Below are 12,911 nucleotides of genomic sequence, written 5' to 3'. Positions count from 1 at the left end.
TACTTGATCAAACATGAGTTTATCATAATTATTACCATCAATTCACTTCCAGCTGCATTATATTTATTTCTATCGGCAGATACCCAATCTCTCATAAAATCTTGGTATTCAGGAATGAGGGGATCTATAATGTCGAAACCAGTTAATCGAACGCCTCCGTGAATAAAACGCCTAAAATCCAATCTTGTAAAATCCTGTTAAAAATTCCGGAAAGCAATATAAACAATGACCCCCTGTATTGTGGTAATACGGAGTAGACATGACATATACACACAGCATTCTTCAATATAAAGGGAATTATAAACAAGTTTATAAAATCATAATTCAAATGTAATATAAAATATGTAAATCGTTTGAACCCCAGATGCATTTATTCATTTGCCTGGCATTTAAATATATTTTTGTTTTCCTGAAACGAATGTAAAAGGGTCGAAATTAATTACGATACATTATTTTCGGTGCATCCTACCGGTGTACATGGCCTATGCTCCCAGTTTTTAGTGGAGTTCTAGTTGCTTATTTACTTTTGTTACTTTGAATGTCTTATTCTAGTTATTATATTTTTTGTTGTGGTGTCTGTTTTCCATGTCTGGTCTTTGTCCCTGAATTACAATCTTTTGATTTTCGCTAGAATTCTGGTTCGATTAATTGATCTTTCGACATTTTGCTGTTCTAATCAGTTTTCTATGTGCTGTCTATTCAAGATTCCTTTATTTTAGCTCATAGTAACATGTAACAAGATAAATGGTTTTTGTTATTTTTACCTGTGTCACCAAAGGCGGAAGCAGGTCTAGGAGATTGATCACTCCGTCCGTCCGTCCGTCCGTCCATTCGTCTGTGACAGAAAAAAATATTAGCTTGTCATCACAACTCCTCTGAAACTACTCAAAAGTAATTCCTGACGCTAGGTATATAGCATCATAATAATAGTGGAAATTATCTGAAAATTTTTATTCTCTAATTTTTATGGGAGTTATTCCCCTTTGAACTTAGAAATAGAGTTCTGAACTACCTTATTACACACCATATGAAAAGTGTTTAAATATTGAAGTCGTCTGCTAAAGCATGCTTTTCTGTCAAGCTTGACATTTTTAACAGTTTCGCAAGTTTGACTTTTTTAATGTACACATTCTATCATTTTTTATGAGGGACTGGTATATCCTTTTTATATTTGCTTCGTTTTTTTTTTTTTTTTTTTTTGTGAATCGGATCGGAATTGTTCAGTCGTTTCTGTCCCGACATTGGTATTCAGCGATTGACCAATAGAATCCCATATTTTTTCTTTACTATTTTCGAGTCGTAGCTTCTGATTGCAATTATGTAATCTAATCTATTCAAAATGGCATGTATATTATTCAACCAATTCTTCGTTTCTGGAAGCGAAGCAAAAAGTAACAGTTTGAAACAAACCTCCATTTTAGATCGTATTGAAACTGGGTTATGGTTATGACAACGTCATAAAAATATCCTTACCAAAGTTGCTAGCAAATAAAAATATTCATGTTTGTTCATTCCAACTTCTGCAATCTAAAAAAAAGCAAAGTTTTTGAATTTTGAAGGTGTTTATATCAATATAACATGTTCAAGTGAGTACATACATGTGAACGCAAATGCAAACACTACATGTATGTATGCAAATTTGCACGCTGTATAATAATTTTGAACCAAGAACTTCAATTTATTTATATTTTAACCATAAAAGTTAATGAACTACATGTACATGTAGTAAGTGCTAATTTTTACCTTGGTCTGCAAATATATGTATCAACTTGAAGGTGGCAACATCGATTTTTTTTTTTATTTGATGTAAATTCAGGACGGTATATTATGTGGACAAAACTTAGTGCACAGAAAGGCGCAAATAATGTAGTTTGAATTGTTTTTTTTAATTTTCTTGACATATTCCAAATACAGGATAACAATCCCTATTATTGACACACCTAGAAATCAATCGTTTTCTTCCTACTTTTATCGATATTTATTTTGGTTGAAAAAAATGAAAATGACCCAGCAATGGGATACAGGGTAAAATTCCTCATTTACTCATGTACATTATATTAATTAAATCATTTAAATACCTGTCGCATAACTGACTTAAAGGCATGATATGATGATAAATCTAAAATAATATTTTTATCAGGCGTGTGCATTCTGTCTAGTGTCCGCAACTCTTCGTGGGAATGATCTACATCTTCCAGCTTTCTGTACGTAAATCTGACATGTCTGTCTTTTGGCATGGAAGTAAATATGTCTTGTATTCTCATCAATCCTTGAATATAAAGAGAAAGACACTTTTAAAAGAAGTAGATTTAAACCTGACAATGCAGACATGTTTAAAATATCGAACTAGCTTAAAACGAGTTCCGTATACTTTGGAAGATAGTCTTTACATCTAGCACCACAAAACGTATTTACAGATTGAGAACATGAGTTGTGATGTACCACCAAACTCGATACCCTTCATGGCTCTGGAAAACTGTCAAATGAAAAGCTTGTACTTTTTCATGATAAATCAACAACGTTTTTGTAAGCAATTTCATATAATAGGTAATTATGTAAATAGTCCATGGTCTGGGAGGGTTCAACGTGCAGCCCTCTCCCACTCATCAACTTCACGATTTTCATGTACCTTTATACCTCCCATTTAGGAATCCATTTGTCGCCTTTGCAGTTAATTTACCCATAAAATGTAAAATGATTACGCCGACGATCGTGTAATAACTTCTTAAATCTGTATACGTTTACTGTAATGTTGTTTCTAGTCCAGGCTCAAAAGTCCGGGTTGAATTTTGGACTAAAACATTTTAAAGAATCTGATTTTTCTCCCGTAACTAGTGTGAATGGTTGTATTTTCTTTCAATTTTGTTCTGATCTTTAATTTATCATTTAAACGTTTTAGTTTACAATTAGGTAAAATGATGTGTTTATTTTTGTGTGTAGATTCCATTACATACATTGAAAGGTCAAGTTGAAATATTGGCGATTCTTTTAGCTTGTATTACCATTAAAGATAATATATCAAACACATATTTTATGTTTCATGGCTTAACCAACGCTTGTGTGGCCTTGTTCTTCATTGAGACAGATGACGATCAGTTACAGCAGTTATTCAGGGATGATGACACAGACGGCGAACCGTAAATGTTTCTAAGTGATTTTTAGAAATGTGGAATTGTCAAATAGTTCTGGTTAATGGAAAAAGTTATTCATGCCTATACTATTGCTAAATAGATATTGAACGGATGTGTCAACAACAAGGAGCGTCGAAAGGCATTGTAAATTGAAATTGAATATAAAAGATATTATTATTTGTTGTGGTTTATTACATGCAATGTCATGTTAGACACCTGATGCAAGTTTGCAAATCAAAACATATCAGAAAACATGTACATGTATCTAATTAATTTTTTTTTATTTCACTAGTAGTAAGTCTTGTCAGAATTTTCTGTCAATTAATGCAACAACATGTATTAGAATGAATACTAGTGGTGAGCACATGTAATATCAAGGGCATTTCATTCGATTTTTAAATGATTAAAAAAAAACTGTTAATAAAATAGCACACATACTAAAAGAATGAGTGAATATTCTGATTCCATAGCCAGCATTCGCTGACATGTGATATTTATTCAAGCTTGGTATTCATTATGAGTTATATTAAGATTTGTTCCCTTTAATCTTCATTCACCTGTTGTATACAAAGTAGGATTGATGACTCGATCTGATACCGTTTCTAAATATTCCGAATGGTAATTGTTCTGTGGGTGCATTTGGGACACCTCAATGCACAAACAATTAAAGTTGCTGATGAACTGATTTCAACTTAATTCCCTCGGGAGATCCATAGCTGACTAAACGTTTTATAAATCAAGATAGCGGACTTACGGTGTATTTATCCGGCCTGGAAACTTCACGGTATTGTGATTACCATGGATAATACAGAGTATTAGACATAAGATATCTATCAATTACTTCATTTTTCATGCAAAATATTTTTCATCGGAAGTTAAGATCTTATCATATTTTAAGAGTACATGCGCCCTAATAGGACATTCACAACTAAATGATGCGTATGTAAACTATTTAGAGACTGTAGACTCTAATATGAATTTGCTTTGTGTGAGATTGCTACACGCCAAAACCATTTTCTTTTTTACAAAATTATTTTTGAAATTGTTACTATTGTATTATATGTGCTTTTTGAATTAGAGAAAGCTAACTTTTATATTTTCGATTCTCGCCTAAAGCACTTTAATTGCTTATGATCCTTGTTGTGTCCAGGGTTATTTTATCTAGGTAAACTACTTCGGCCATATACACGATAAATCATAAGCTTTAATGCAATTTTTTATGAGTGTAAATTATTTAAAGAAAATATACATCCCGTTTATAAGTATAAGTTTCTTTTTGTAGGGCCAGTGGTATCCCGTGATGGTGCTATATTATTATTAGGGATCCCTAAACTGTAAAGCTGAGACTTACGGATTTTTTAAATTATATACATTTTTTTTTGTAAGGTACCACCAGAATGTGTGTCTTAAGCGTATCTAACGATATGATGCCCGTTGCTATGGAAACCGACTTTCCCGCCAAACATAAGAAATTCTCCAGATTTGGATGAAATTTAGTTTTAAGGGTAAAAATGACATAGCAATTTTATTGTTTTGAGAAGATTCAAAAGTCACTGTTCCATGGCAGCTAATTTTCAACAAAGGTATTAAAATACTCAAATTGAAATGAAATTTGGGTTTTAGGTGGAGAATGATATGTGGAATCCAAATATTTAGTTTTTGAGTCGGTATGGAGTCATAGAAGAGGCCTGTTTTGGGGGGTCCTTCATGATCCTTCAGATCATAATCATCTTTTATTGCATTTAACATTATGTTCGTGGTTGCAATCCTAAACTACATTTGACATGTGCTATTAAATACGTACATGTATCGGATATAGTCCGGAACTCGTTAATTATTAAAAAGAGAAAAAGAGTGGACACGAATTTGCTAACGCTGAGGAAAATTTTAATCTCCATCAAGTCTGTACCATAGTCTCTTACTTATTGTAATCAAATTCAAATATTTAATTGTCGCAGTATGTTGTACCAGCGAAAAATAGAGCTCGTTGATACTTTAGTAGGATTTAAAGACATTGTTGAAAAAGCACAACGCAGCAAAAAAACCAATGTAACACAAATCGTCTCTCTCTCTCTCTCTCTTTGCATTAGCACTGTTCTTATCCCTTGTTTATTTATGGATGTTTTGAACTGGTCACAAAGCAACGAGAATTAAACACAGACATTGTCATGATTATGAATTGATAACGTATGACCTCAGCGTGATTCACTGATAATTATTATACCAGAATACAACAAAATCAGACCAGTTTTGATTAGAGTACAGTACAGTTAATGCCTACAGTTGAGGTTAGTATACAAGATTATCACAGATATGCTTAATCTATTTATTAATACCGAGTGTAAAAGTAAGTTATCAGTCCAGAGCAATAACTTTTCAGTCAGAGACATTGACTGAATATCAGCCGGGGCTGAAAGCCAGTTTTTCGTTCCGGTTATTGGGTCAACATGCGCCTTATTATATATTATTGCAGATGTGTCGAGTTATAATACGATTACATGTATCGAACATTGTCAGACCTCCACATCGAACTTGACGAGAGTTGCCATCTTGTTATACAGTTTAAATGTATGACCGATCAGCAAGATTTTGATTTAAATATTATAATATACAGTGCTTTCTAAGTTCTTGGCGTATGTCAGGGCTAGTATATTTATTGGGCTGACTTTTTAATGCGCCATCGTTGCTTTGGAGACAATCTTTTGAACCAAGTTTATATAAAAGTACATTAATTTTCATTAGCTGGCTAAAAAAAGTTTTATTTCCGATATCCGGGTCCAATTGAAAAACTATTCTGTTTCTGGCACACAAATAATAGATGATTCATAATAATAATAAAAATACTTTCTATGGTTTGTGCTTGCGTTGTGTGTTTTTTTTTTAAATTCTTGAACGTGACGCGTCTTGCTCAGAAAGTTCAAGACTAATTTTGAAGCCGGTTCTACTTACTTTAACGTGTATAATTGTATCCAGTTCCTTACAGTTCCGTTCCTTAAGTGTATACAAGTACTCAAAAACTAAAACTATCGAAATAGGAAGCCAAAATCCACCACCAAGAGGTTCTATCATGTTGAATACAAGAAATAAAGCCTTAGTGTTTTTTAGCTATTATGAAATTTGTAATGCAACTTTGATAAATATGATAAATACGAAGTGATATAATTCGGGGTCAGACAAGTCTGAAAATTTGGTTGTTGAATTCCCTCGGGAACCTCTGTTTCACCCGCAGTAGCATCGACCCAGTGGTTATTAAATACATTTTCCATATCGACTATGAACCAGCCCTCGATCAGTATCAGTCCCGACAACGTCTTTGGCAGGATAAAGTCTCGGGCTTATATCGAGGGCGATACCAAAAATGCCATGTAATAACCTATTTACAATATGTAGTATAAAAAGCAGGCAAAGTAACGGAAAAGATTTGACAAATTACCGGTTGAAGCTGGGTTATTCTTGAGGGATAGTTGGCATTTATATTCAGAAAAAGGTATTTTTCTTTGGAAGGTGGTATTTACGTAAGAAAAGTCATAAAATAGAAAAACAAAAAATCTTTGTAAACCAATAAAAATAATTTTATAGGAAGTATGAAATATTAAATACCTTCGTTAGAATCGTATAAATAGTGAACAACGTCCCATTGGAAGTATATAATCATGTTGATAATGGCATCTGTTAAAGGTGGCTTCATATTGATCTGATAACTTCCCTCCTCTAAGGAAGATGATGTTATCTTAGACAGAGTAGGCGATATGAAAGGCATCTGGAAGCGTTTTGTGTAGTCTTCTACTAAATCTCGAGATTCTACTGTTCTCGTTCCAAAGAAAAGGAAGACACCGGTACTCATTTGGTTGCATACTGAAAATAGTATTGAAAAAATTCGCAATTATATGTACAAGATGTAAGAAAATTAATTCCAATCAATTATAGAATATGGCTGTTTGGGGACATTAAGCCGTTGCCTTTGTTACTCTTTTGTTTCATTTGTTTTGGCACAAATGAGTGAAAAAAGAACTACACATTCAAGATGATTTTTTCTAAAAAAATGATATTCTCGGACGTGTGTATCTAATAAGTCTAACGTTTTACCATTGATGTTCATTATCATCAAAATCATTATTTCATGTTAACAAATAAGACACTTTCAATGACAATGAAACGTTTTAGAATAAAGTTTGAGTTCCATTGAAATGTTCATATCCCAGTCACACTTAGTCAGCCAGCTTATTTTCGACGAACGATTAAATACAAAACGAATATTGTTTCTATTCTATCATCTTGTATATCCAGTATCACACAAAGAAATGAACAAATAAATACATCAAGATATAACCGAAGGATACTGCTGTAATCTTTCCATACTAAAAATATAATTTGCCCATTCGTTCCAAAAACATCTGTTCAGAAAAGTTCATAAGGTTATTTTTTACATCAAATAATTATTTGAGAACCCAATTATGGAATCTCCGAAACATCGAAGAGATATTAGAAAAATACTCTACAATTTGCTTATTTTATACTATGGAAAGACCATTATATCTTGTGAATATAACGTTTATTTATTGGAACCAATTTGTCAATCAAATTAGCTTTATTTATCGATGTTGCAAAGTGGAAGCTAACGTGATCCTATAGTAAGAACATCAAATTATCTGGATGCTATAACGATTTTCCCGAAGAGATGGTAATACATAGTTTAATTGAAGCTAGCGTTATTAATAGTAGGCTAAGCTGGCTTTTAAAGGAGATGTTTAAAATATTTCTTCATTCGGTTTTTTTTTCGTTGTTAGTTGAACCTTGAAGAACGTAACTTTATGACCGATCTGTATGAAAAAAATAACAAAAACAAAAACAAAAACAAAACAAAACAAAACAAAAAACAAAACAAAACAAAACCAAAAAAAAAAAGCAAAAAAAAACCAAAAAAAAAAAAAAAGAAAGAATTATGTCTGCATGAACATTTACCTAATGTAAACCATTACTACTGCTCCTATCTATTTCCAATCCTTCAAACAATTCTTTAATAAATTTTGAATATTAAATTATTTCTACGCAGGCAAACCAATTGATGTGTAACTCAGGCGAACCTTACTCAATGTTAATCAAATATAATACATTGAAGTTAGCATGACATTCATTGTTATACAATCAAAACTCAATTTCCCTGATTATCACAAGATTTGCGAGACTTTCAGATGAAATTCTAATCAAAACATTATTCTGAAAGTCATGTAAAATTCATATTCGTTGATTTCTAAGGTTTTGTATTTGATTTCATATCAGAACTTTAAAAATATTGGTACATGACTGCGTGGGTTAATTTCTCCCGAAACGTCTATTTTCACATCCTACGGAACTGTTTAGAATATCGAAAGCTGTTGATTTTCGTATGAAAAAAGCAATTTATAAACATAAAGCCATCGCTTCTAAATCAAATTCTTCAGATCAGGATACAGCAAAAATACCGTAATCATAATCATAAATCGTGAAGGAAGATTTTAATGGTAGACAAACTGGCAAAATCAGGGATAAACCAGGAAACTTGAAATTAGCAACTATGTACTTACTTGGTACCAACATTTTACATTAACATTGTGATTTAAGCCAGGTTTTATGACTAGCCATATTACTGACATCTCCAGCAAAACAAAAACAAAGAAAACAAAAGAGATAATATTTTATCAAATTCATTTTCTAATTTAAAAGACTTAAAGATTTTAAAAGATTTAAAATGAAAATATTGAGTTACCTGAACTTGTAATTTTCTAACTTTTTGATATATTTTTAGCTTTCATCATCCAATTATTAAAAAAGTCGGGCAGAGAAATGAAAGTCATGCTATTTTGTAATTAACTTGTGAAATTGTATGTAACCAAACCAAGGTATTAATTTACATACTGGAATGTCAAACCCGAGAGCTTTAATTACAACTTAGGTTACACATTACAAAGTCGAAATACCCTACTTATTACACCATACAATTAAAATCGTCACGAAATGATCATTATGCTGTTGTGATCATATAATTATAACAGTGAGCGACATTTCATAAGATTCTTCTGCTTCATAAGCGATGTTACAGTGTCATTAAGTAACAAACTTTGATTTGATTTGTTCAAGTTTTTATAAAAGTGTTAAATACCAGTCCATGCTTTTGTTAAATAAAAATAATGATATTATATCTTGTAATAATCGTCATGTTAAAATACAGAGGATCGAGTACACTTTGAATAGTAGTCTTATAAAGACAGGAAGTGATTCGAACCAGAATCGCCAAATTCGATATACAAAACTTCATTCGTAATGATAATACTTTTTTTATAACAAATATTAAAGCACTCAAAATGTAGTTTTGATTTATATTTAGACTGCCTAGAATGGATAAAAGAGTTATCTAAGGAACAAATATTTGGACGGTAATCAAAATAATAAATTGCAAGTATAAAGACAAAACAGGGCAAATAAACATACATAAATAGAAACATGAAATAACCAAACTATCACTTACAATGAAACAAACATAAAGGACCAACCCTGACTCAACTCTTCAGTTGAAGGATAAAAAGCATATTACTGAACAGAGAATTACGCGTGTGATTTCGACAAAATATTACATTCCCATAAGCATCATAAACATTCTACAGTATCGGAACACTGAACAAAAATATGGTGTTACATGTACTTATTCGGACTAATCCTTTAATTTCAAAGTAAAAGATTATTGTGAAATGGTACTCGCAGGTTTAACCTATGTCAACTGAATTAAAATCTGGTCTGTTCTCTAGAAAGGTTTTTATGCAAAAAGGCTTGTAAAAATCTTACTTCTGATGTTAATTAAAACGTCTAATTACCAGGAAGAAGAGACTGTTAACTTAGGAACTTGTTTTGTTTATTAAATTGTAATTTATCTTTGACAAACAGACTTTCAGTTATAATTGCTTCAATATAAAATCAATAGAAAAAATAAATAGGATTCTACAAAGAACGATTTTTTTAATGAACAAAAAGAACCATGGATGTTTTAAAACAAATTGAATGAAAGCTTCCTTCCACAGCTTAATTTGAATGTATTGTTGAATCAACGGTGTGATTTATGAGTTGATTATTTAATACGAACAGTATGTCAGTCAAATTAGCTTTATTTATTGGTGATATACAAGAGAAATAAAAAAGAAAAAAATAACACTGTAAGGTAGGAAAAAACCGATAAAATACACGCAGTTTATCACTCGAATATGATTTTAGGCCTTGCCTATGAGAGATGAGGGTAATTGTTTCCAAATATAAATATTTGAATATATCACTTGCATATATTTCACAGTATTTTTACATTCAATCCACGCATGTCGAGTCTTTTTAAACCTCGTAATTTGTTGATATTTAATAAAAATGTCCAATTTGTGAAGTACTAAAATGAATATTTGTTTTTTTTTCTCACCTATTCCTCGGGCAAACTGGTTTTCAATGTAAATCATTTTTTGAAACCAATCCTTTATATCATAAACAAACCTATATGCTTAAGGCTGGATTGATGCTTTGCTTATGTGTAATTTGAGCTAAAAAATATCACAGAGAAAAAAGATATTAGGCAATTTCAAAGTACATATCACATCCTAAATATACAAAACCAAAAAAAAAAAAAAAAAAAAAAAACAAACGCATATAATTAAAAAGATGCAATTAATGATCATTTAAAGCATACATATATGATTATCATATTGTTTTTTGTACGATTTAAGCAATGCAATCGTTTTGTAATGAATCTGTTTTGTAAGTAAACGTCATTACACAAGACGAAAGAAAAAAAAATATGCATACATTTGATCAGTTGATGTATAAAGAGCAGACAAATTACAAATGCTTCAAATAAGGAGTATCAGATAACCCATTTTCCGGCACTCAAAGCAATTACCATTCTATTAATATTTAAAAGTGATTTTTATCATACTGTCAAAACCGTTGCTTTCAATTAGAGTAACGTTTGATTCAATAACACCTAAATTGAATTTCAGAACAGAATCAACAAAAATAGAATTAAGCAATGTCTTCTTGTTACTTCATTAGAATCTGTATTTTTTAAGGATAACTTTACATGGCAAAAGTCGAAATAGGAGCAAACTTTAAACTCTTTTAATTTGTAGTGGCAGAAATAGTCACAGACACTTAATATGTTGATACATTTCATTGTCGTTTTTAAATACTCATTTCTTTTCATTTATTGCGAGTAGTATTATTAACTGGGTATAAAGTTGGTCTTCCCTGAATTGAATTGCTATTGCCTAATGGAATATCTAAGGTAGTTAACTTAAGAATGAACAAGGATATGTAACCTTTTTTGTTTTGTCATTTTGGCCTCAAAAGGTCTCTTACCAAATTCTTTGTCAGATATCAGTCCTTGCTTGACAAAAAATATCAGTTATTATCAAATCAAAAGAAGACCAACTGTCTTGCCGAAAGTAAACTATATACCTCGCTTTAATAAATTATTTCCAATTTCATTGGAGTAAACAAAATTCTACTAAAACATCTAAATTTATAATCACAGAATTAAATACTTGTTTTATACAATATCAAGTCAAACGATATCATATGTTGAACGATTACACACATTTATAACAATGCATGCTTTATTATTAAATTTAGTAAAACTCGTTCATTCGTGGGCGAGCAGTGAAAACAACCCATTACAGATTATGCAACTTTGATATCAAAGTTATTATTTAGAAAGAATCGTGTCAAATGGTGTTGTCACTGAATCAATTATGAATGAGTATTGAATATCCTTAAACAAGACTTAATGACCAGTCTAGTCTCCTATATTAGTGAAATGGGACTTAATCGAACTGAACAATCCCAGTTTCGGGGATTTGATACATCGTTTCTACCCCAACAAATTTGAGATAAAGGATGCTACAAAAAATGTGAAGTCAGACTCATATCTTGACCTACATTTAGAGATCCATGGTAAAAGAAAAACATTGACCAAACTTTACGATAAACGTGATGACTTTTTATTTCATTTCATTGCCATGACTACGCAGACTATTTGTATCGCACTAGACTTCTTATAATTAGGTTTTTGGAACAGGGTTGTGTTGCTACAAGATTGAAGTCTTAACTACAGAAGTTTTATGGTCGTCATCATGAACTCGTGGATCGTTACGGTGTATCCATCTGCACAATGAAAACTGATTTGTTCAACGTGTCAAAGTTTTCCTTTCCTCTTTCGGTTACCCAGGACTTGACTTTTTATGAGTAACTCGGTGGGTTTTCTAGGAAAGCAGAGGACGCTTACTCTACCGGTGCACATGGTTCATACTCTCAGTTTTTAATGGATTCTGAGTTGCTCATTTACTTTTGTTACTTTGTATGTATTATTTTAGTTTCTTTATGTTCATTGTCGTGTTTGTCTGTTTTCCATGTCTGGTCTTTGTCCCTGGATTACATTCTTTTGATTTCTGCTAGAATCTTGGTCACCTTGATTAATCTTTCAAAACAAAATATATGAAATCTTGCTTTGAAAACAATGAAAAAGATTGATTGAAATTCATAGTTTATTCTCGTGTTAATCTGCGCTTTATTTGTGCAAAAGACGAACATTCTCAATATTCATGAAGGAAAACCGTTAAGTCTTGAATAGGAACGTGTGTAAGGACTACATGTTGGATTGTTCTATTTAATTATGTCAACTTGGACGGTTGTTTCATGGACTATTTCATAATCTTCTTTTGTTAAGATATGTGTTTATCGTTTGTTTGTTTTGTAATACCTACACAGTAACAG

At 31.5% G+C, this 12,911-nt stretch overlaps 1 protein-coding gene across 1 annotated transcript in view; it reads right to left on the bottom strand.

The window, feature by feature from the left end:
• Nucleotides 1–12,911, bottom strand: part of LOC148604839 (glutamate receptor 3-like) — a 43,899-nt gene that overhangs the window by 14,271 nt on the left and 16,717 nt on the right. The window contains exons 4-7 of the mRNA XM_088550570.1: nucleotides 6,732–6,986; nucleotides 2,079–2,269; nucleotides 1,474–1,527; nucleotides 36–194 (exon numbers count right to left, since the gene is read on the bottom strand). Of these exons, the coding sequence (XP_088406696.1) occupies nucleotides 36–194; nucleotides 1,474–1,527; nucleotides 2,079–2,269; nucleotides 6,732–6,986 (659 nt within the window). The remainder of the gene's footprint in view (nucleotides 1–35; nucleotides 195–1,473; nucleotides 1,528–2,078; nucleotides 2,270–6,731; nucleotides 6,987–12,911) is intronic.

This window comes from Perna viridis, chromosome 10, assembly GCF_037379345.1.
Source record: "Perna viridis isolate PV_CMFRI_1.1 ecotype Kerala chromosome 10, ASM3737934v1, whole genome shotgun sequence".
Lineage (NCBI taxonomy): Eukaryota > Metazoa > Mollusca > Bivalvia > Mytilida > Mytilidae > Perna > Perna viridis.
Note: the sequence above shows the minus strand (reverse complement) of the source record. Positions and strands in the feature narration are given on the sequence as shown.